The sequence below is a fragment of the Trachymyrmex cornetzi genome, unplaced genomic scaffold (assembly GCF_001594075.2).
Source record: "Trachymyrmex cornetzi isolate Tcor2-1 unplaced genomic scaffold, Tcor1.1 scaffold719, whole genome shotgun sequence".
NCBI classification, from domain to species: Eukaryota; Metazoa; Arthropoda; class Insecta; order Hymenoptera; family Formicidae; genus Trachymyrmex; species Trachymyrmex cornetzi.
This window is the reverse complement of record NW_017300047.1, coordinates 290869-317937: the sequence shown is the minus strand read 5'-3', so window position 1 is coordinate 317937 and position 27069 is coordinate 290869. Positions and strand designations below refer to the sequence as shown.

Genomic DNA, 27069 nt, shown 5'->3' with positions numbered 1-27069 from the left:
GCTATAATATTTCGAGTTAGAGTGGCGTTTAAGGATTGAATAATATTTTTAGTCAATTTATTGTTTAACGATTTATATTGACACATATTGTTGTAATTATTATTTAACTGCATCATAACTTATTGATTTACAGCGCGAACGCTTTTACAGCGTTTTATAATCGATCAGCAATGTCATAGAACAGCTGGTCGGTGCCACACACCTTTCATACTAAACGTCGGTCGAACGATTCGAAATTCTCGATACGATCTTTATGGCGGACGACATTGTGTTACCATAACTCACTCTGCGTCGTTGTGTTACAGGCAGGTCAAGCGGGGATTCGTGTTGTTAATACTTGGATGTGCGCCATCGCAGTAGCGCGCACAGCACAAGTCATAAATACAATTCGCGTGTGATCCGTAAATCGATTTCGCCAAACTGTCGATCTGGTTGCAACGATAATTTAGGAATTAGCAACGCTTGTTTATTTTACGGAGCGATCCATTCATATTTGCGTCTTCGCTTTCCTGTCATTTTATCGCGCGCGCTCGAAATTCACAACGACAGCACTCATTTCTCTTCCTACGGTACTCACCTGTCTGCGTACCGGATGCCGAGAGGTGAGCCAAGCGGTAGATCGTCAGGAGCCGAAGAAGCCACATGACACTGCACATGACTGGCTCGGCGCGCGGCCCCTCGCTGCCTTATCTATTCCCGCTGCTGCGGCCTGCAGTGTACCACGGCCTCGACATCGCCATCATCTGAAACACAGATACGAGAGTCGTGAATAAGTAGTCAGGCTCGTTTACGCTCCGGCTTATCTCTCGGCCCCACTCGAGTTCGCCAATTCATCGTGTCGAGTAATCCGTGAATTGGAAATCCCGGCCTAGCGCTGTTTCATGCCAGCGCAGCGTAAGAAGATTTTCGTAAGATGACTTTATCGCAGTGTCGAGTCCTGATGTTAAGTCGTCTAGAAAATCGTTGAAAAATATACGAACCGACGAATGTTTTATTACATGGACAATTGGGTTAAAAAGTATGATTTGCCAAACTTATATATAATTATCGATTTTATCAAACACAAGCTGTCAGACTGAAAGAAAAGATTGGCTGTTGCAGCAAAAAATTAGTTGGTAAAATATGGCATAGCATTTTTAATTGGCTGTAGCAGCAGCCAATTTTTGGTTACGTTAACCTATTCGCGTTGTCAGTATATAGGATTTTGATAAGCTAATGCAACCAAAAATTGGCTACTGTAACCAATTAAAAATGCTATACCATTTTCAGCCAATCTTTTCTTTCAGTAGCCGCAACAAACCGTTTACGTACAATGTATGTCCGTGCATGTACAGAGATTATAAATACCAACAGAATCATTGTTAAGTATATGGAAATTGAATGTCTACACTGAAAGAAAAGATTGGTTACTACAACAAATTAGATGGTTAAATATGGCATAGCATTTTTAATTGACTGTAGCAGCCAATTTGTGGTTGCAGCAGTCAATTTTTGGTTACGTTAGCCTATTTGCATTGTCAGTATAGAATTTTGATAGGCTAACGCAACCAAAAATTGGCTACTGCAACCAATTAAAATTGCTATATCATTTTCAGCCAATCTTTTCTTTCAGTGTAGCCACAACAAACCGTTTATGTATGTCCGTGTACAGAGATTATAAATACCAATAGAGTCATTGTTAAGTATGGAAATTGGATGTCTACACTGAAAGAAAAGATTGGTTACTGCAACAAATTAAATGGTTAAATATGGCATGGCATTTTTAATTGGCTGTAGCAACTCATTTTTGGTTGCGTTAGCCAATCGAAATCTTATACTGGCGGGTAGGTTAATACAATCAACAATTGGCTGCAGCATCCAAAAATTGGTTATTGCAACCAATTAAAAATGCTATGCTATATTTAACCATCTAATTTGCTGCAGCAGCCAATCTTTTCTTTCAGTGTATCGCATTGGCGTAAGCAGTACACAAAAGATCGCATAGTGATTCGTATATTAGTATCTCACAAGGCTTTTATTAATGGTACAGTAGTATCACAAAATGGTTATAGTAACAGAAAGCACACAAAAGGCAGGAAGACGTAACGTCCATAATAAAAGGCAGAGAGAAGTAAGTATGTAAGTAAAAATGAAGCACATAGCAAGCAGAAGCTAGAGAACGTATTACAAAATGAGAGCAGTTCATTGGTTCGCGAACATTTGGAACGCGAGTGTTTAAAAGTACGTTGAACATTCTCAACAGCCATTAATAAAGCAGTTAGCGTAAAGCAATTAAGTGTGGGACAAGTAGAAGTAACGTATATAAAAATGAAGGATTCCCAGTGTCACGAAACGAATGTCTCGCGTAGAATTCGAGGTCTGGATGCGGGATGTTTTCGCGCGTCGAGAAATAACGAGAAAGGAGGAAGATGTGCGCGGCGCATCGTTGCCATAACGTAATTAACTCGTTTTATACTGGCGCTCGTAAGTCGGCCGACTGCCGCGCTAATATGAAAGTATCGCCGTCTCTACGGGTATTAACTTCTAAACTTTCCCACGGGTAGAGCGTGCGAGGAGTTTAATTAAAGTATGATTAAACAGCGTAGGAGTAATTGAATGAAACAAGTAATTCCTTGCATTCATGCATTTGGTATGAGGTGTTATATATTGTCGACACGATATTTTAGATCACTTTATCTTTCAGAAATTTTAAACGTTCGCTTTAAGTTTAGAGAGCGGTTAAAGTTTTTTTTTTTTTTGAAATTTTTGCAGATTTATAGTCCCTTCTCTCACGTTTCTTTATATAAAGCCAAATTCTGTTAGCAAATTTATGGTTTATATGGTTTGAGATCTTTGAAAGATTAAATAAAGTAGTAATTGAGAAATTAGATTGGGTCACTAAATCAAGAGATACCCTATACGGCGAACACGAGTGAAAAATACGCGATCTCATGTATCATTATCCAATCTTGATTTCGACGATGCAGCGAAATCAAAGGCGACGCCAATTGAGGACACGAAATGGGACGTATCACGTATCGCGTTACGTACTGAACGTAGTCCCTTCCAATGACTCGCTCATCGACTCTTTCATTAAAGATTACATTGATGCAACTAGCAGTTAACGATTTCAAGAGATTACCAGTTTCGAAATCGAGTGCGTCACAAGCTTGAACTCGCTTCTCGAAATGCTATTGAGAGTTATTGCTATTAAGTAGTGCGTAATTGCTTCAATAAGATTATATTCTGTAATATTGAATTTGTAGCTTCGAGTATGTGTGAGAGAGAGAGAGAGAGAGAGAGAGAGAGAGAGAGAGAGAGAGAGAGATATTAATAAGCGATATTAATAAATTTCAATATGTTTTACATTTATTTTCTTATTTGCTATATAAAAACATAGTAGTTTTACATAGTAAATAAAAAATACATTTAAATATATTATTTGAAAAACATGTTTGAAATATGTTGAGACCAGTAATATAAATCTTAACAATTATTGTAAGTTCGCTTTCACTATGCATACTGTCTATGTTATATTTTAATTTTTATTATAATAATTATTATTCTCAAGTTTTATATTAACAGAAGTTTGCCGTAATACAGAATCATGTTAATTGTTTGCATGCTATACATACAACATATAAGTGACACATAAGGGTTAAGAACATGAGAACTATTTTGTTAAAGATGACTACAGAGAATTTTTATTTGCTGACTACATTTGATTCCGGTTTTTTCTGCGATTATGTAATATTTTAACATCTTTTATGTATATTATTGCGACTGATGAAGACTTTATAAAGTCGAAACTAGTTTTGCGTGATTTAATGTAATTTTTAACATTAAAATTATTATAATATTTAATTATATTTTAACATCTTATTATTTGTTCGTCTTTGGCCGTCATTTATATTTAATTTTTATATTTGAAATATATTAAATTTTATTCAGTGCTATTTAAATTTTATAGTCATGATACTGCAGTGTATTTATGCTGCTTATTATATTTATTCATCATAGAATTTCAAAATGAGTAAATTTGCTTACGAGTTTTTGATAGCTAAAATGTATCTGCAATTAGGACGATAAATGCTAATGGAAAAGCCACACCGCTCTTTTCCAAATTACATTAGCATAAAGGACCTAATCGAAAGATTTAACTCTCACTCCAGGGCGCTAAAACTTCTCTCGTATCCGGATTCCTATAACATCGTCGCTACGTGCTCCCTGTTTAATTTCAAATAAATATAAAAATATCTTAATTTTTCATAAAAATCACAGTTCAAGTTTCTTCACATACTGCCACGTTTCGGTAAAAAGGTAACAATTCTTATTCTTTCCCGAAACGCTGGTTAAAGCGTAAAATATACCTACTTGCGCAAGTTACAATCGGGAATCGATGTCACGTAGAAGAACCAATTTTATAGAGACATAAAGGAGATAGGCCAAATTGGACGATATTGCTTCGTGACTCTTATTAGAATGTTACTAGGTAACGTATTCCCGCAGAAGCTTTCGCAAAACGCCAGTCTCGAAGAATCGGTGCACAATGAGGGCGCGAGGAGGCGATATATCGTCCGATTTAAATCTCCCTCGCGGCGATGCGCCGTCACGACGCGCTATTAATTCCGAGCGATATATTTCGGTACGCGCAAGCACGACACGGAGAAAAGAGACTGCGCCATCATTGCAATTTATTTATCTCCAACCGATCTACCTCGTCGCCAACCCCCATAGTATATCTCGTCGTTAGTTTATTTCGTTGAGAATCGTGGCCCAATGCCAAAAATCGTCCGTATATCGCGTTCGCACTACTACATTTCGTTTTATACTCGCCATTGACTCCTCATTCTCTGATTCTTTCCTTTTCTCGCGTTCTGAATTTAAAAGTTTTCGCGAGCCATAAAATCTCTACTACACGGGGTAAAATTTACACTCTAAGAATCTTATTGTGTTAATTTGCGATGCTATACGACACTGTTTCAAACTTCTGACTTTATGACTTGTAGCGACAGATATTTCTTAATCGAGAATCAACTTTTCTCTAAGAAAAACTTGAAGGAGACACAGCCATTGTCTGTTACTACACGGAAAGAACGATTTCACTTAGGTATTGTTTAATAATTTGGCAAATACAGATCAGAAAATAATTTTGTTGGATCATCAAAATAATTATGTAGGAGATACAAGTATAATAAGCAATGTTGCGAAAAGTTTTGATAATCTAGCAATTAGTTTGAGTGTCGTACAGATACTTGAGCCGAATAAAATCTAATTTATTTTATTTTTTTTAAATTCTGTTTATGGGGATTGAAATAAACTAAAGTTGTACGAAAACTAATATTTTCAACATATTCTCTCTCTTATTTCATTGTAAACCTACCGTAGAATTTTGCACACGACAATTTCGGAACTTCAATTTTATAAAAAAAAAATTAAACATTTCTATTGTAGGTAAATTTTTAACATTTCTATCCTACTTGATTTACTAAAGAACTTAATTCACTAAAGAACCACCTTAATGGGTGATATCTAAAACTTATGATTTATGTAGATATTGCAGTGCCTATGTTTCCTATGAGCACATATGGCTATTGAAGGGCGTACTGTAATAGTGAGTTAATCCACATTAAAAAAAACCTTTGAAACAAATAGCTTGTTATTCATACATTTCCAATATCACCGAACTACCGTTCGGTAGTGGGTTAGCCCATTATTGCAATAAGCCTTTCAGTTTATTGAGTCATATGTTATAAAAATTACATATCATTTGTATTAATATATCCCAAGAGTGATAAGTGCCAATCGAAGAATTCTATGGTTACTTCACGACTAACAAATGGTTCTTTTGGTTTTGTTTCTTTGCTGTGCGCAGTATTTGCTCGCAGTTTCAAACCTAAATTCCTTGAGTAGAGATAAAACGCAAAAACCATATCAGTTCATATACTTCTTATGAAGAGACCGACTTCATAATTACACTTAGAAAAAAAAAGCTTCCGCAACCGCATCTATTTTAATGCTAAAGTGCATATGATTAATAATGCCGTATATCTGATACAAATTGTTATGTTCTCCTATACATTTTTCTAATCGTGTTCGATTCGAAAGGCCAAAGATAATCGAGAAAATCAAAATGCGGAAAAAATGGTGGTTGTGTAACGCCACGGACTTTCAATCCTTAATGTATCCCTGTTTCATTTAGAGTCGCATTCTCGGATTATTCCGACATGTAGCAAAACGATGCGAATTGCCGAACGATTTTCGAAGTAAAAGAGCAAACGGATGCCTCCGATTTGCAATGCCGAACGCACCTAATAACAGTGAGCTGACTCACATTTAAAAACCTCTGAAGCAAATAATAGGGCCGGCCATTCATACATTTCCAATATCACAAATTCGGTTGTGGATTAGCTCATTAATGTGTTAAATTGACGAGCAATTTTACATTATTGCTCATAACATCCTTAAAATAACGTAAAGAGTTTAGTTAAAAAGATCAAGATCGAGTTAAATCTCCAGATACTTTAATAAAAACGTTATTCGCATATATTTTAATACTCAATGTTCTATCTCAATAATTACATCAAATAACTTTAAAATAAATAAAGTTCACTCTAATTTAATTATTGTTGGTGTTAATTAGTATTTTAATTATTTATTCAGCCTAATTACTGTTTTAAACGTTCCAATTAACAAGTTAATTTAAAATACATAAGAAAATTTGTTTTTAACATTGTTAATGTTGCTGAACATTCTATGTTTATCTTGAGAAATTAAATACAATGCGTATAAAATGTTAAAATAATTTTACGAGTAAAATAAAATTAGATCAGATTTTGATGAATTGATGATTTAATCTGTATGTATACAGATATCAATAGTAAATAATTGACGCATGATATACGTGACAGATTTCACAAGCATGCTATTTTGCGTTTATAACAGTAAATCGATTCATATTTTGATATTTTTTATTTTTAGTCATATTGAAGCAAATTTGAATTTGTATATACTCATACGCCTGCCCCAGTTGCTTCGCATGTTTCAAATGTATTGCAAGTTTATTAATGAATATTTGATTTTAACGCCCAGCTTATTTACACTCGACTTTCGAAAGGTTTGAGTGATTGAATTATATACATATATTTGTATCGATTGTCGATATGCAAAATTATTTGTTTTTTATAAAATTTGTATTAATATGTTTTCGTAGTATATCGTCTTTAAATAATTTCTAAAAAATTAATTTCGCAAAATTATCCCTTTGAAGTACCAATCAACTATGGCGATTAAAATTCTTGGTAATTGCAATTCACTGCGGACAAAAGTGTATAGCAACGCTTAAATCCATATCGAAAATGGATGTAGCTGTTGCAACATTTTTTGCCTTTTGTATGTTCCTTTGATACACGTCGATATTTCGTTACAAAGTTGAAAGCGTCAGTACGGAACGTACCTTAGAAATTTTTATGCGTCCGCAAACTTTGTCCAATACTTCTGCGCAGATTTGGCCTTGCTTTTACGCCACAAATTTTTATTTTCTCGTGACTTTTTCACGCGAGATATATTTAAATGCACATCGACATCTCGATTTATTCTTTCTCATAACTATTCCGAACGGCACTTCCACTTCATTGCAAAACATGATTTATGCAAATACTTCACCGTGCTACATGGACAGCTCGAAATTCCGTGTGGTGATATTATCCGATAATTATGTCCCCAGTCGAACAGGACAGATTGCCAGGCGTCACATGCGAACTTATAACGATTTCGGCGAACTGTGCGTGCAAAATACAAGTCAACGAAATTATTGCAATTAAATCGCTCAACCTGGCAGAGATTCAATGAAGTATAATAATGTGCCCATAATCGATCAGAACAGGTAAAACGGACTGCCGACCATTTGTAATTATTCAGAAAGCGTGTTACTATTTTTCATACGATATTAGAGATGTAAGTTTCTCAGAAAGAAGTTAAAGGATAAAATTGGTGTGCTTTAATTGTAAATTATAAATTACAATTTATCTTGGAGTCTACAATCAAATGCAGCTTTCGAAAACGTTTTCAATGAAAATTTTCTTGAATAAATTATGAGCTAGAATCAATAGAATGTACCCAGCAGTACGCAAGGGAGGAACATCTAAGCGTCTTAATAGAGCGATGTATTTGTACGCGTTGAGGCGACTAAAGCGTGTAATCTTGTTAATCTTTTATTGCCTAACCGACTTGTGCGACCGCATCTTACGTGCAACTTGTCGCAGTGCACGAATCACTCTATATAGGGTCAAGATGTGCAAGCAAGTTCTTAGGCGATGCTGAGATGGTTGTAGGTAAAGTTGCCCAAGTTTAGAGGATAGAACACCACTCCGGTCCGTCGTGACTTTAGAAGCAATGTGAGGAAGAAGAGAGGCGGAACAGGGAAAGAGAGAGAAAGCGAGAGAGCGAGCGAGCGAGGGAGAGAGAGAGAGAGAGAGAGAGAGAGAGAGAGAGAGAGAGAGAGAGAGAGAGCTGCTTGCACTGCAGCCGTTCTTGGAGTTCGGTTTTAATGAACTTTGCATAATGTTGTGCTGCTTCTGCCAGTCTGTGCGATTCCCATCAAGATGCAAGGAGAACGCCCGGCGGCACAGAATATTTTTATTCGGTATGATAAAATATCTTTCAACGCGTACTCGCGTGAAAGATAGGCGCTGCTATTATTCTTTTGAGCATAAAATATAGTCTAGTGATGTCGAATAGTTTGTACACCGCCTTGGCTGGACATGGAAAACAAGCACGATGGTCTTAGTATTTGTAAATGCGTTGAAACAATCACGTTGTAACGCAGAAAATCACGCTGTTTACGATATCGCTTTGTGCTGTTTTGCTTTTCCGTATAGATTCGTATTATTGCTAACAGAGGGGAATAATATGGTTCAGAATAATCGTATCATCCGCATTTTATGTTGCTATAATTCAATAAAAAACATTTTTAATTGGCAATAAGAAATATTCATCGTTTATTTTTGTAGACTAAAAACCAAATTTATATCTATTTTATTTTAAACAAAAAATTATATATAAAAATAAAAATCCATTAACAAAGTGTTGTAGAACAATTAACAATCAATGTGTATCGATGTACACTGCATGCCAAACGAGTTACATTACGTAGTCGTACAAGTGTTATGCTAATGTCTAAATTTACATACGTCGTAACGTTCAAATATCACGCGACCGATATTTGTTGATCTAGTTTGTCGTTGTATTATCGATTATGTAAGTAAATTTATTTATATATGCGGTGACATATAAGTAAGCTGACACGACTGAGAGCAGCAGAAAATTAAGAAGAGGGAGATGGAATACCTTCGCACGAAAAAGATTCCGTGTTGCACATGGGATGAGGTATAAATCATTCCTTTTTACTCGTGCTTTTACCTGAAGCCCACGATATAGCGATCTAATATGTTTAATGCGCATTACGATGCCATTCAATATGCCATAATGTAACCCACGTAATATACCTCGGCAGCTACTGTAAGGATAATAAGGGTCGCAGGTCGGTCTAAGTATAATCCTGCAGCTTTTGCTTAGGTAGGATAATAGTTTTTAAGGGAGAGCGTCTTTCACACACGTCAGTCCAAAATTTATAGACAATCTTCTACAATTAACTTCGGATATGATGTGCAACGTTATTGAGAAATCTGATGGCTATATTTTATGAAATAGCTTCAACACGGTTTGTCACTTTGTAGTTTTTCAGTTTCTGTTATATATTACGGATTACATAATCATGTACTGAAAATATATAATATGTATGTTGCAAAATGTATAAATCGATGTACGATGTGTTAGCTCTCTGTGTAAACTTCCAATTAGTTTTTATGTACAAGGGAATAATATTTTCTGATTGGTTTTATTTTTGACAATTTATATCTAGTAACTAAATGATTTATGGTAGTAACAATAACACTCTACAGAATAAACTATAAAATAAATGTAGTATTTTTCGCAAAATGTATTTCATAAACATAATTTCGATTTTATATTGTTTTATATGGCATATACATACACGGAAAGATTTTGTTGACGTGCCTAAAAATTTATCTACGTATGGATTTGCAAATAATTTTGTTAAACTATCAAAATAGAATGCTCAAGTATAATGATTGTTGTTGCAAAAAATTTTTATATTCTAATAATCAGCTTAAGAGTTCTGCATAATTATTTTAATGGTTCAACATAATTATTTTCAGTATATAGATAAATTTTTAGATACTTCAATAAAACTACTTTTTTTACATGTTATGGCACATACGATAATTAATGAGAATACTATAGTATATATATATATATATTATTTATACTTATCACATTGTATATCAAAGTTCGCTATTTAGACTCTTCGATTTTGAGGTTGAAAAGTGTCGATCATCATAGCATCAATTCCATATCGTTTTTCCATCTGCTCCGAGGCATTCGTGAAAATTGGATTCCGAACATATGCTGTTTATGAGGGTTAAAAAGACATCGTCTTTAACGTAAGTTTTGATAGGTATTTGCCGGGAAAGGAATTTGGAAAGTTGCTGTTATCACAAGGAAGGAGCATTCGAATCCCTCTTCATATCAGATTGCATGAGAATTCACAGAAAATTTATCTTTAATTTTATGGTAGTGAATCGATAAAATATTTTATATGAATTAAATAGAAATGAGATTAAGAGTATATAACAAATCCTAGAAAAAGTCAAATATATTTACCAATATCTCACAATTTTGTATTTTGTCGCATACATTTTGTAATTTGCATGTATAAACAAGAACTGCAAAAAAAAATAAATGCGTTGAATTTAGATAGAATTTTTCCAACCGAGCCGCAATAACCCCGTGTAAATTCAGCGTATTCATATTTTTTTCGCATATCTTCTTCGCTATGATTTCGTTTAAATATGATGTATGTATATATAATTTGACATATATTTGATAATATCTAAAATATAAAATTGTATAATATAATTGACGTTTAGTTAGACGATTTTGAAAATGCATAAGAAAATATAATTTAGTAGAATAATTTCAAGATATTATTTTCAAATCAAAATAAATTGTGTACGATAGACATTTAACAATAAAACGTATAATATATTTTTTACAATTATTATTTTCCTTTACCGCTGATCATTAGAAATTAAAATTTAATTTATGATAATATTATGTTTACAAATAATATAAATAAATTTTTATTTTTTGTAATTGACATCCCTTTTTGAAACTTGATAGATACATTAAGAAGTCAAATTACTTTTAAAATGTAAGAAATGATTTTATGTAATTGAAAACAATTTTTTTCGAATGCTTCTTACAATTGTATAATATAAATTTCATTATTATATACAGAACATATATTGTTTGGTTGATTGGAAAAAGTTTTATACACAAATGATCGTATATTATCGAATTTGTAAGGGTAAAATATCGAGGTTTCCAAGAACTTTCTGGAAACGGTAGAAACGACGATGTCGACCATTTAAGCGATTTCAATGAGGTGATTTTTTTCTATTTATCCTCATTATCTCGAGCATTTATATAAATAAATTTTATATATAATGGCAAAGATAAAATATATATATGTCTTATATATTTCAGCAGATGATATTTATGGCGAGTTAAATACTGTTTTGAATAAGTAGGTACTTCACCTCAAAATAAACATGCAAGCAACCAATTTTATTTTAAAATATTTCTTTTATAACTACCATATTTTTAAAGCGCGTCATTTATTATAAAAACTTTTAAAAAAAATTGTAAAATTCGCAAAAGAGATACGTTGTGCACTTCTATACCCGCATAAAATTGTACTTTGATAGAACATGTTCTCTTATCAAATAGAAAAAATCAGAAGCTTAACGAGATTCGCATGAACGATTACCACCTTTGCAACGATCATGAGCGGTTGTCTCTTTTATCTTTCTACTCGGAGCTTTCGTGCAAATTAGGTTTGGAAATTTACATCCTTTGCAAACGAACTTTTTATAACTTACAAAACATTTCTTTGGTTAATGCACCGTTAAGTGTGCCTGTTACCTTGCTTGATCATTAAATTACCATTAAAATCTATGTTTAAATATTTGAAAATGAAATAAGTAACTAATACTTAAGACTTTCGTAACTTTAAATAATATTGAATACACAGTTTCCAATATTGTTAAATAAAATTAAATTTAGAAGAATTTATACACTGTGTAAATAATATTTCGTATATATTAAATCAGTTCACTCAAATAATTGTTAAAATTTTATATTGAATTTTAACGAGTTAATTTAACAAAATAATGTGATTATGTTATTTGAATGTTTTGTTAAATTGACATTCAACATTTTTTGATAAATAATAAAGCAACACAATTTATGAATAAAGTAAACTAATAACATATAAAAAGTATTTTAGAGCAAAATTTCTAAGATAATTATATAAAAGATGTGTTAATCATATTGTATCATAAATGTTAATTTTTTAATGCTTTTATAGTTCATTTATAAATTGTGTCAGTGTTTTTATGTTTATGTGTTTTTTACATCATATTTGTTATTTCCTAATACATTCATTTTGTGTTAACTTGAACAAAAATTTGAGTGCACTGTTTGGGACACGTAAAATGTATCGCAAATGTAGATGACTTAGGACAGTGTAGGTAACTTGGGACAGCATGTATTTTTATGAAATTTAATCGTGGTATCCATCCATGAGTCTCTGAAGGAAGTTTAAAACTTAAACTTCCTTTAGAGACTCATGGATGGATACCACGATTAAATTTTACAAAAATATATGCTGTCCCTAGTTACCCACACTATCTCAAGTCACATTTACGATATTAAATTTATCACTAATTTTCCAACTGTATGAAACCGATTAATACGAAAAAGCTTATCAAAAACACTTCTCTATGTAATGAATTTCAATAAAATTAAAAAATCTATTTAGAAATTTTTTGTTATATGTCAGGTAAATTTATATGCTTCAAAAGAAATATTCTTCTTATATATACTATTTGCCAAGATTTATGAATCTATTATGCAAACACAATTTAACGCTATCTACTCTGTCGTAGACCGCAATTTCTTGTTACGTCACAAAATTTCGAATACTATAGCTCGTCAGTCGCGCGGATATACTGATAATGAAAACGACCAAAGCTGCACAAAGATTCCTTACCGCCTTGCCTAGTGCCTTCGTACAGATTGAATCGCAAAACCGTGATATTTATGAACAAGAGATAAACGAACCGAAGAGCAATGCTGTTCAAATGTATTCTACAATACGATTATTTGGTTTTCATGAGCGTCGGGCCGAGAAAAGGAATCTCTCTGATTTTGCTTAGCATTTAAATATCAGAAGTGCCTGTCGCCTTCTGCTTCGATTTACGCCGGTAAACTCGCAATTAAACATACATGAATTCTTACAATAGCAGTTTTTATTTTTTATGACTCAATGAGTTATATAATTTTGTTTTAAAATTAAAAAATTCTACCTTTACAATAATTATCGAAAAAAAATATATAATATACTACAAGAATCAATATGCAAACTTTAGATATATATGTACTTATATAAATCAGAAAAGATAAAAAATAAAATTATCTTAAGAACGTCTTAGCTGTAGAATATCAGCTAAAGAAACTAATATTAATATTAGCCAAACATTTTTGTTATAAATGCTCTCTGAAATCAACTGCAGAAAAAACAAAACAAATAATTTTAATTTATGTTTTATGTAGTAAAATGACTGTATATTTATTGTAGTTCTAGTAAATAACTTTTAAATAAGTAAGTAGATATAAAAACATACTTTTATACGAATATTTATTAGAATTATACTAGTATATATAAAAATTTTGATTTAATTCGCAATGCTATGACTTTATCAAATTTGCAAAGTATTACAAAACGCGATTTTATATGAGAATCAAGGCAAACAAAAAAAATTAAATAAGTTTTAAACCAATAAATGAAATGTATTTAAGTTTTACACAAATTTTTACAATTAGAGACGTAATAATAAAACAATCTATAAAATTATTATATTTTCGATAATGTGCTTTGAGATGTAACACATATTCCTTATAGATTAGCTTTAAGTAATTGCGAGACGTAATTGTTCATGAAAAGATATGGGCGAGAAAATTAATAGTCGCTGGCGATGATGCGAAATTCTCATTTTATCGAGGAAGAGAGGTGGTACGCTCGAAAAGACTGAATGAAAATTAGGATTAACGACCTCGTGAGGAATAAGGTCGATGGAATTGAAAGAATGGATCAAGTAGAGAGATAGAAGAAAAAAAGAATCATAGGTCAGAGAGAGGAAAAGGGAAAGTGGATGAATCTGATTTACGATGAAGAACAGAAAATGTAGGCAAAGCATATAATCACAGCTCCTTTTCAGCGTGAGTAGAAAATTAAATAGGAGTGATAAAAAAAGAATTACTTTTCTATTTTCGTGTCCGAGTGATTTATATACGAAGAAAGTAATGGTAATCGCAACATTACTACGACACAGCTAAACTTTCCTTCCATCGCTTTTGCAATCTAACGCACTTCTTCATCCCTTTCTCACATCTGTTTCTCCGCAGTAATTTTATCTCTCTTCTGACTTTGTTCTCGAGTAATTAGAATTATTATGATTAAACTGGTCGTTGGCTTTTTTTACAGTTTAATCTTCTTTACCCTCCGGCACCGAGCCAAATTACATCTGCTGCCGTTCATGCGAAGAAAATCAAGAAAGTCCGTGACTTCTGCTGCGTTCTTTTACGGTTAGAGCGATATCTTTTTTCTTTTCATGTTTCCACGACCAAAGGATATTCTCCTTGTCGACTCTAAGGAGTCATAACTTGAAAACTTCAGATAATGCGTCGTACGAATAAAAGCAAAGAGAATGCTTGTGCACTGTTATTTAGTTTCGAAAGAATTTATTTATTCATTTTCTCGAAATATGCATAGTTGAATATAGTAAAAAAAGATCTTTAAGTAGACAATTTTACTTGTAGGAAATATCAATAAAAAAGACGAGCATATTATTCCTTCTAAAAAATAAGTATTATATTTAATTTTACTGTAAAAAAAATGAGATAATTTTGGCTCACAATTATGATTTTCTACCTATATTAGATAAAATTTTAAAAACTTATTAGTTATTTTTACTACTAATATTTTTTCCTTATTTATGACATAAAAGGAATAATTTTAGTTAATATTTAAAGAATCTTTAATTTTGTAAAGATCACGAAAAGTTTTTAGAAATTTTAGAACAACGTTACCGGAACTTGAAGTAACTTTATTTCAAGTGCAATATTTCATTGATTTGACTAATACATTCATTGAATCAATATTATAATAAAAAAGTACTTAAATATTAATAACGCTTGAAATATATAATCAATTTAGAGATTTGACATAAAAGTAAAAAGAATTTACTCAAGAAAGAAAACTTTATTCATAATACTTTTGAGACTTCGATGGGTATTTACTTCAAAGATGCCAGAGAGTTTGGGGGTTATCGCCGTATCGTGATTCGTGATCCACTGCTAAGAGTAACGTTTCGTGAACCTTGCCGTTCACCTCATCAGAACAAGGAGCGCACTGATACTGAGCTGCTCCTCCGGAGAATTCCCTTTATATAAACTCTGTTGAGAGGGAGAGGAAAAGGAGAAGGGCACTTCCTTAGCTTGTCAGGAGAGCAGTCTTCCATATCTTACGTTATATCCTAAGTCTTTGTTTAAATTATCTAGACGTTTTTGTATTTCAGCTTCTCTTCCTTCTTCCTTTCAATAAGCGTTTACATAAACAGAAGTCTTCGAAGGAACATTTCAGTATATCAATGCTCAGTAATCCTCGCCCTGATGAAATAAACGACAAGGTTCACAAAACGTTAGCACACACACACATTAGTAATAGATCATACACGACAATAATCCGCAAATTCTCTGGCAAAACTTTATTCAGTTATTATGTAAATGCAAAATATACAGAATGTTCGGTAACAATACTTAAAGGTAGATTCCTGAGATTATTTTGAGACAAAAATCCTAATACCAAAATGTCTCAAAGCTATAATAGTTTTCGAATTAGGCGTTTAAAGTTAACGAATCATGTCGCCTAAAGTTCGCGCGTTCAGATGTGGTTGGCATTTTGTGTTACACCAAACCTGAATGTGCGAACTTTAGACGGTATGATTCGTTAACTTTAAACGCCTCTAATTCGAAAACTATTATAGCTTTGAGATATTGGTATTAGGATTTTCGTCTCAAAATAATCTCAGGAATATACTTTTAAGTATTGTTACCGAACATTCTGTATATTTTGCATTTACATAATAACTGAATAAAGTTTTGCCAGAGAATTTACGGGTTATTACCGTGTATAATCTATTGCTAATGTTAACGTTTTCTTATAGCTTTGGTATTTTAGTATTAGGATTTTCATCTCAAAATAATCTCAGGAATTTAAGCGTTATTACAGTCTTACCGGACATCCTGTACATTTAGTTTTAAAAAATTCGAGAACAGATAACTACATGAAGAAAATTTTCTGTTAAAATTTACCCTGAAAATATGGTAGTTGTCGTACAATAAAATATTTTAAAGATTTTTACCATCCACTTCAGTAAAAAATTAATCAAACTTACTTTATATTTTATTGTAGTTTTATTAGTGAATAAAAGAAAATTACACAAAATTCCTCCAAAATATAATGTTGTCCCGTATTTCCAAGGCGAATTCTAAGAAAAAATTCTTTCCGTGTAACATTACTATAAAAAAAGAAATTAGTGGGAGGACGAGAGAGAGAGAGAGAGAGAGAGAGAGAGAGAGAGAGAATTAAGATAACAAACGAAAGAGAATAAAGCAACAAGAGAATTAAGATTGGGTCAAAGAATTGAGATTGGCCCAAATTGTGGGTTAAAGTTATCCCCAAGGCGTGTAATATTAAGCACAATGGGCAAGATAAAAATTTAATTTGATATATTAATTATATCTAGCATGGATTTCTTATATAAAAATATGTCAGAATTTTAGTTTAAGACACTCAAGTGAGAGAAAGTAATAAGGTTATATACTTTTACTATTGAAATAAGTAATTGTAGATGTTCCTATTTATCTACCCAAAGCATAATTTATAAATAAGTTTTTCTAGAGATCTTCAAGTAAGAGATTGAACATCATACGTTCAATATGCCATATTTGGCATATCAGGACCTGCTTAAGATAGAATGAGATATTTACGTACCTCATTAGAATATCTTATTAATTTATTTCATTCTATCTTAAGTAAGTTCTGAAAAATATGAACCAATCAGAAATCTAAACGGTGTCCAATCTCTTGCTTGAGGATTTTTAGTATTTTCTAACTAAAGCTGTTTTCTATCTACATTTTCAAATTAAAATTAGGTCGAGCAATCTGTTGAGCAGCAGTATAAGTAATATATAAAATTTGGGCCAAACATACTCTGACTGGGCTAAAGTTACCCCATTTTACGGTATACGTCTACAATATGCTTCTTTATAAAATCTATAGTTATAAAATTTAAACTTAAAGAAAATAATATATATCGTTTTTATATGTATAAATCCAACTTATTAAATAAAATTCCTTCTTTTAATTAAGGAAAAGCAGTTAGTTAAGTTTCCAAAATAGTAAAAATTCTTTGCATAAATAAATATATAGAAGATACATCTTCACAGTGTATTGAGCGTTTTATTTCATTTCCGCGGATTAAACAGTGAGAAGACAAGATGAAAGTTCAATAGTTATAACAGAACGCCAAGCTGTATCGACAGGTGTATATCATTGTATTGTGATTTTGCATGAAGCATTGTTTTCAATGCTACCACGATTACATTTTCGACAAGGCAATTCCGTGATCCAAGATTTCGCGCTACACTGATAACAATAACGTATCCTAATTTACGTTTAAGAAGAGCCTAAGCTGGACCAAAGACAATTTGATGTAACGCGCATTTCACATAGCTCTGGGGCGTTCGTTATAGAATGTTCAAAGGAAGATAATAAACTCGTCTGGTCCGCTCTAATTACGCCCAGCGGGCATAGCGATTATCGGCATCGTATAGTGTTGCTGGATTTTAAATAGCTGGCCGGTTACAAAGCTGGTCTCGAGATACAATGCCTTCTCTCTGCAGAGTAACGAAGGCAATGAAGATGCTGAAAAAGGTCGCGTATGCTGCCAGTTTGTGTGGGTCTTTTAATACCGTTCGGATCAATGCGCGGACAAAGTGGAGTTTAGTTCGTGATGCTTGGACGTCGGTTCTATGGCGTGCAAGTTTGCAACTGAGTTATTAGAACAACTAAACATTATTGGAAGAGACTTATTGAAGATGCCACCAGTTTGTATGGTTATGTCAATCTATCGTTTGTCAGAGTTCAAAGGCAAAGTGATAAGAAGGTTTGATTCTGAAACATTGTTTATTCCGAAAACAGAATGAAAGTCTACGATATGCAGGGTTGGGAAATAAGTATTGCTTGTTATGTTGCTCGTTGTTGTCACAATTATTTTTTTTCTACAAACAGGTAACGATATTATATTTCCTTATTTGTAACGTTAATATAATAACGTTATAATAGTAACGTAATAAGTGGATTAGTTATTAGAATGTGTTAATAATAACGTAAATAAATGAATTTTAAAAGAAGGGAGTTGTATTGCGATATTAACTATGATCACTATAGATTTCGTGTTAAATTGGTCAATTAGCGACGTAGACAATTGACAAGTAATGGAAAATTGGTAACCATTTATTAGTTCTTTAGTAATGGCAATAATAACGATAAAGTTTTTTAAATCAATAACGCGAATAACGATAACGAGTTATTTAAAAAAACAGAACGGTAACGATAATGAGTTAGTTTTATAAAGTAACTTCCTTGACATATATATAATATAAAATACAGGAAAGAGCTCGTTATTTGAAACAACGAGCTGGATAAAATGGGAAATTTTTTATTTACTTTATAGGCCTGTCACGTGTCCCAAAAAACTTGCAAAACTTTTCGACTTTCTAACATGACAGCTTAAAGTTTCTTCTACAAAACTGTTTTCTAAAATGTTCCTAAGATTTTTTGTTAGTGAGTTATATATAGAGGATTAAATAAAAGGAACATTTTGACTTTGATTGCTCATGACTCCGTTAAAAATCGTCGTACAGCAATTTAAAAAAAAATATTTTTAAGCTGAAATTTTGTTCTATCGAATGGTATAATTGCCATAAATGAAGTAGAGCTATAAACTTAATAAACGAAGTAGCGCTATGAACTTTAATGCCAATCCAATACATAAATGAAACGCAACTTACCCCTAGTGCCAATGAGTCTCGATCTTCCCTATATATGAAATATGTATATACCATATATATAATATATTGAGAAAAATATTTGCTTGGATTAATTAGAATTCTGGTTGAAAATGGACAAATCCGAATTTTCTGATTAAATCTATTAATTCTAGCCCAGATAACCACAATTCTAATTGATATAATCAGAACATTCTGGTTTGTCCATTTTCAGACATTTTTTTTAGTGCATATATATATATATATATATACGTATATATGTGTGTACAGTGACTGCCAAAAGTTTCGGGCTAATAAGTAATTTTACTATATTACTCATACATTGAAGGCAGATAAAAAAATTTTTACACATAAAGGTCTAGTATATATAAATACTTTATTAATCAAGGCCGGTAAATGTATGTAAAATTTTTCAATGTATGGAGTTCGTGGGGATAGGTTGAGGCAGGAGGATGGAGGACAAATAAATTTTCTTTTATCTTTTCTACTATGCATTCTTTTAATTTCTACGTGGCAAAAGCAGCTGCTCTGATTATTTTTTAACCGGCAATCATGTTTGTGTGCGTGTATACATCAAGTAAGTTGGAAAGATATGGCTTTTCAAGGTAGAAGTTTGCCACGAGTCTTAATCAAATATCACATTTTTGTAAATTTTAATTTTCTTAAAAATTTTAATCTAAAAATAACATTTTAATCTTCGACACAAGGTATGAAATTCCATATTACAAATATGAAACTCTCCATATTGTCTATACTAGTTTGGCTGTCCATTTTTAGTAATTAAAATTCGTGTTCTTAAGTTAATTATAATAAGGTTTTTATTAATTTATAATATGAATTTATAATTTAGAATATAATTTAGAATAAAAATATATTGACAAAAATTATCTGTAAAATTATATGTTGACTGGAAATTTTTGGCAGCCACCGTATATTTTAAAAAATTATAATTTAACAAAAACATGTGCAAATTTTTTAAAATAAATAAAATAAAACGTTAATTCAATGCGCCATAATGGCTTCACTGCGAATCATAAGGTGGTTGACACCTGTTTGCGAAAGTCTCGAGAAGCTGTTTAAAAACGGCGTAGAAGAACGAAACGAAGAAGAGAGAAAACATCTCGCAGGACTATAAATAAAATTATAAGGTAGGCCATAAACGAGGAAAAAGAATAAAAATATGGAGGGAAAGACTGGCGTCAGAAGGAAAACTCCGTGGAAAGAGGCAACCGCTTGGTTTTCTTTTCTCAGAGTCTTTAGCCGCGCTTATGAAAGAGAAACATACCGTCTACCGAGACGGTCGCGACTACTCCTGAAGCTTCTAAGGGCTGATTAAAATCTCAGTGTGCTGATTTAAGTGATCAAATTAAGTTTAACCGTTTCAATTCCCGAGTGATAAGGCTGGTTTTATTGGCGCACAATTGGTGAATCTGGCTCTAAAACAAGTATTCTATAGTAGCGTGGATCCTCGCTTGGAAAGTGGAGCTTTTACTTTAGTTTTTACGACGTTAAATTACCCCGCAAATCAATGTAAACGTCATTATTCTTACAACGTCACGGACGATGTTGTCGCAGGATGGAGAATTTAAATAATTGGTCTTGAACGATATTATGGCCGTTACTTTGAGATTTAACTACAAGTTTTAACTTAGCAATAAAAACATTTTTATAACGGGGTAGAAAAAAGTTTATAATTGATTCATATAAATGTCGTTTGCGGTAAAAAATAAATTTCAAGAAAATTGATATATTAAATGGATAATAATATTGTCTATTTCGTAAAATAGGAACAATATTGTATAAAATTAATTCTCTGAAATCAAATTACTTTTGCGATTGTATGATAAAGTATGTCGTTGTTACATATGAACATATTTTAATATACTTAATGTAGACGAATGCAGTACGTGGAATGGCATAGAATCATGTTCCGAAGACAAAAGAGATGAGATATTGAATGTGAGAAAATATGAAATCGAGGATAGTTGTGGTAGAAGGTCGTTTTTTAGTCACATTCAATTCACCGCGTTTATTAGCAGCCTTTTAAATCCCGAGTAAATCCACGCATGGTTGCGATTGCTGGCGCGTATTTTTACGAGACCAAATTACACTGCCAGCATATGCGCATACTGCATATTCGCTCTGTATGACGAATTTATACGCGAGTATGCGGGTATAAACCTTTTCTCGCTCGCGGACCCGAAAAATTGTGTCCCGTTTCATCGTTGCCGTGTAATCAGCTAACAAACTGATCGAGTTTGTTCAACTTCGCATAGTGAAAAACAATATTTTCGTTTCGTTTGCGTCGTAACTATCCCTCGCATACATGAATATCCATGGCAAACATGAATAATATTGACGAATCATTAAAGATCGTAGACGGTAAAAACAAAGGTATATAAAAGGTAAAACAAGAATCTTTTTTTAAAATTCCGCCACTTTTGCTAATGTTCTCACTTTAAAAGCACGCTTTTCTAAACCTGCGTTTTAGTTGGTCAGGTCTTATCTCAACAGAGAAAGAGAGATTGGCGCAAAAACGATCCCGCGTACAGCGTAAGTCTGTTCGCGCTAGAGCGATTCTTAATGGGAAATGGTGGGGTATCGCATGCTCAGAAAAGTTGGATCTTCTTTGGAAAGGTTTCGGTCCATAAAAAAAAGCGACGATGGTAGGAGGTGATTGGTATGGTCAAAGGTACGAACAGGGTCGATGGTAACTGTGATAGCAGGCCTTCGACCTCCGTAGAGCATGTCGAGCATGGAATTAGGCACTTTTCCAGAAAAGTACTTGATCTGGTCGACTGTATAGGTTTCAGAACGCCAGCTAATTACCGCGGCACTCCAGCTCTTTTCTCTTCCACTCTTTATCTTTTTCTCTCTTTCTTGATTCCATTTATATATACTGTTTTACTCCTCCTTTCGTGCGTCTGTCCCTTTCTCCGTTCTTTCGTTAAATTTTCTACATATTCTCTTTTTCCCTCTTTTTTTCTACAAATCGCGTCAAACTCGTTTTACGCTTTCAAACTTTAGAATTCACCTTTACCGATTTGCGAATCCAATGGTTCTTTGCATACTGCGTAATTGATATCGTAATCGGCTATTCGGGAAACCGTGTTCCTTTTGTTAAAATTGCGAATCTCCTGTCAGCATGAAAATAAAACTATAAAAAGTGGTAGCGCGCCAGGTACTTTTAGAGCATTTAACGAACTAATTAAATTTCTTTTTAAAATCCTACCATGCGAATAAAACCTCGGATATAACAACATGAAAAGTAGGTAACCACAAAAAGTATTCAAACCATAATAGTAAAAAGCATAATTTTTACATAACTGTTATTTCGCGTTGCAATAATCATTACTACTGCAAAAATAAAAACGAGTTCTTCAGAGCGGAAAAGCGATTATAAATACTGGCTTAAAAACTATATGCTTGATCGTGTAAATTAAAAATGTGCTTCTTGTGGTTTATTAACAAACAAAATTATCGATTCGTTTATTCTATTATACTCGCTCAGCAAAGCGTTATTATTTTCACAAAAGAAGTAAATAGAAACTAAATCGATAAGTACAATTGAGAAAGTTGATATTCATTTTACAGAAAATAGATGTCTTGCAATAAAGACAAAATACGTTTCTATATGTGTAAGCAATTGTTACTACAATCGAAACTATAATAACAACTCGCTGTGCCAATTATCTTTTACATCTTATCGCTTGCATGTATTATGCAAAGCACGCAATACTATAATGAATACTCGTAGAAAACAAAATACCTCTTACGAATTCCCAATAATACAAACCATGCAGTCCAATTATCAAGTACCAATAAACGTTTTATCCATTCCTCTTTTATCTACGTTTAAAGATTATTGAGCTTTGTTTTTTTTCTGTGAAAATAATGAAAGCTACATGAAGATCTTTAATAATAACCGCTTTTATAAGTTCAAGTTCTTTGATGGAAGATCAATCATTATTTCGATTGGTTAACAATGAGTCACCGAAACGATGCGATGCGGTTTGTAGGTCGATACGCAGTGGATATGGTATGGCTATCTAATACACCGACAGATCACGAAGCACTTTATTCCGTTAGTTTTTTTGCTGTCAGAAAGCACTCTCCATTTACACTGTAAAAGCTTTGCACAACCAAGTAAAGCGAATCGAGGGACATGGAAACAAATTGAGACAATTTGAGACAAGCGTACGAAGCAATACAATGGTATGTACATAGACTGTCCGTGGCACTTTCTCGTAAAATTTGCTACTTAAGTTTTGCCAGCACATGCAGTATAAATAGTGCAACTAAAATAACATCATTTCTTGACGTCCTAATTAATTTTCAAGTTATTCGCTGCTATAAATCTAGCAGCAAATTGTCGTATACATATGCATCAGGAAAATACTTTTGTTTATTGCACAATATAATATACATATATACGAACAAAACGATTTTGCTAAAGTATTTAAAAATTTAGCTAGATGCAGATCCAAAAATAATTGTGTTGGGTCAAAATAAATATATAGAGTGCTTAAATTGGGGTTGCCAGGATATAAAAATTCTTTAAATATTTTTCTAAATAAAAATATTTAAAATTCTTTAAATATTTTTGTAAAAATTCTAAATTTTCTAAAAAACCTCCAAATATTTGTGCAGTATTGTAATCAAAATACAAATGTTCCATTTAATTAGTTCGATAATCTTATAAAATTACTTTTCAAATTGTCTTCAGCTAAAATTTTAGACACTTCAGCAAAACCGTACATGTACGATACACATTTTCTATCTCGGTGTTTATCACGTGTCACAGGCCTGCGTGCTCCGAATTCCGGAAAACCTTTCGCTTATTTCCGAGTACGATATCGCGACGCGCCTTGCTTCGCGCATAGCTGGTTTCCGTTGTGGAAACAATATCAACCAGAGTCGTATTTCATTCGTGAACGCGCAGCGTAAGGCCAGCACAACTCCGAGACTACGGATATCGTATCGAGTGATCGATAGTGTCGTAAAGGATCCATCATAATCAGTTGCGGAATCTCGACCTCGCCGATTTGATTTGGTGCAGTTTGATTCTATTCTGGTACCTCTATCGATACGGGATACACGCTTTGATTATATCCGAATTCCATGGTACGGAAACGCAACCCAGCTACGTTGGGACTGACTGGAAACGGAATTCAAGGCGGACAACCTGGGTATTCCGATCACGTGTCGGACAACCGACAGTGCGCTTCCATTCAGCCACGCCGTTGCGTTTCCTCTCAATTCCCTTTTCCACGAAAAGAGAGTTCTTGAACTTCGTGTTCGCGAACGTTTCTAAGAGCGGCCTCCCTTCGCGTCTTGTCTTCGAGAGTCGACTTGTCTCGTCCTCGCGCTTCACTTAGATAAGCGAGCCGATTCGCGTCCACGATTTCGCACGGCGGGATCTTTGTGCGTACCAAAGGAACGGCACGTGGCCAGAGACTCGCTTTGTACCGTCAGAAGTTGAAAGCTAAAATATCTGTGGAATTTCCTATTGTAACGTAGAGAATTTCGCGCCGAAAGAGTGCTACGCTCTGATATGCGAGAGCATTTTTCGTGCCGGAACAATGTCAAATATATTGTTCGCATTCTCAATTTAAAATTTCTTAAAATATCTAGTTCTTTAGATTCATAAAAGCTTATTTTTTATTAAAAAGAATAGCTTCAATTTATAGTCGGGAACCACGGATTCTTACATCATGGATATGTATATAGGTTGGAGTAAATTATAAAGCATGTTCGATTTCCTCTCTTTTTATTTACAACGTTTTTAAATTTGGCGATCTGCGACGTTCCTATTATTATTTACGTTTATTCATTACAATTTTGTAATTTCAATTTGCACGACGTTCCATTTATTATTTACATTAATTTATTTAACCTTATAACTTTGGCTTATCTGTTTTTTTCTTACTTTAATGGTTTTAACTTATTTTTCCGATACTTCTTTTTTGAAACTCAGTTTAATCGTGTCATTTTGATTAATTTTATTCTATGACTGTCTTGTAACTTTTTAATTTATTTATTTTTACATTGATCAATTTTAATATTAATGACGCGACGGATAGCTGTAGTTTTATTAGTGTTACGTATCTTTTGCACTCTTGGATCTTTGGTGTGTTTTCTTTTTTTATTTACTTGTCTTCTTGAGCAACGCCAAACATGATACTTTATAAGTCCGATTTTACCAACGTAAGATTAACTTTAATCTGGGTTCAATTTACTTTTTATCTTTTTCTAACTCTCAGAATTAGAAACCGAGGTAGAATCGAGATTAAAGTTAATTTTATGTTAGTGGGAGTATCATATTAACTAAGAAGTTAAGTAAATAAAGACATAGTTAGCGTTTTAATTTAAATCATTAACCTGCTTCTCTTGATTAACGTTTGGAAATACTTCATTTGAAGGAAGATTGCTATGGTTTGCTTGAGACTGGGAGATAATCAATTTTATGTTGAATTTCTACGCTGATGATAGCTCGAAGTGGAGTCGAAACATTTGTAATCACAGTACCCTAACTATGTTTTGATTTTTATATCCCTATCTTTAATTTTTCGATTGTTATTTTTGTCTTTTTATTGTTATAATTTGGTCCACTTATTCTCTATGTAAGTAGAGGGAACACGGTCGCAATTTACTAGAAACTTGTTCACCAGAAGTCGCAAAACAAAGACAAGAAATTAAATTAAGTAAAGAGCTTCTTGAGTAAGTGATAACCTAGAACTGTATAGGATAGATTGTGAAACTAACGAACTTTAAATCAGATGATTCATCAGCTCGAGCCTAGCACAACTACCTTGGGCGAGTAAGATTCACGAAAAATAAATAACTCAGCAGTTTTTACCAGCCAATCGTCGTCGGCCATTAGAAGAGAGCTTCGAAGCTTCCCGCGCCGTAGTTTCCGGACCATCGCGGAATATCAGGCGGTCGATCTTACCCTTAATTACAAGTCATTGTCCCGGGAAGCATCGCGGGAGTCCGAGTTCCAAGAAACTTGCTTGATCGTCTTGCAGCTGCGAGCACGCGTCGTTCGGTCGTAAGGCTACCCGACTGTACGAAGAGAGCTGCCTCTTGAGTTCCTCGAGCTTAATGGAACTTCTATTTGGATGCTACAACGCTACCTTCCTATCTTCCAATTGATTCCACTCACGCGCCGCTTCGAGGCAGCTCGTACCGATAGTTCTAACTATCCGAGGAGGAAAGAATCGATCTCTGTCTACCGTTTATTCTTACCACCTTACGGTTTTATCGCGCGATTTCAATCAATTGGGAATTCGTGTGATTTTATTATCGAAGTCGGTCGGGGATGTCAGTATGCCCGAAGGGTCTATCGATCATGTAATTAAGTTACGAAGCAGGAACTGGAAATGGCAGTAAAGTAACCACACATCATGCTTGATCGTGCGAAACACCTAATCATCGAGGTTTTATGATCATAAAAGAAAATAGATGATAATCGAGAGTAATAAAAAATAATAAAGCAAATAAAAGAGAAAAAAAATTAACCTTTTGAAGACCAGAGCTTTCTCTATAAAGTAACTTATGATAGATCGCGCTTTGTAAAGATTTTTGGGGTCGTTGAACTCGATTCTGATCTAAAAATTCTAAAATTCACATTTCAAAACGATAATTTGGTTATCGCGAAACTTGGATTTAGGAGATTTTTAGTTTCTTTGAATATAGAAAATATCGAATTTCAAAAGGATAGTAATCTCTATGAAGGAGGATCTAGTGTCA

General features: G+C 33.2%; 1 protein-coding gene across 2 annotated transcripts in view; it reads right to left on the bottom strand.

The window, feature by feature from the left end:
• The window catches only part of LOC108767712 (limbic system-associated membrane protein), a 197433-nt gene that overhangs the window by 45679 nt on the left and 124685 nt on the right, over positions 1–27069 (bottom strand). Inside the window, exons 1-3 of one of the 2 annotated variants that reach the window (XM_018517713.1) lie at positions 9289–9300; positions 5229–5233; positions 578–743 (exon numbers count right to left, since the gene is read on the bottom strand). In XM_018517713.1, the coding sequence (XP_018373215.1) occupies positions 578–656 (79 nt within the window). In that variant the 5' untranslated portion in view covers positions 657–743; positions 5229–5233; positions 9289–9300. Of the gene's footprint in view, positions 1–577; positions 744–5228; positions 5234–9288; positions 9301–27069 lie in introns of those variants that run through there. The other variant, XM_018517712.1, reaches the window with a different exon arrangement.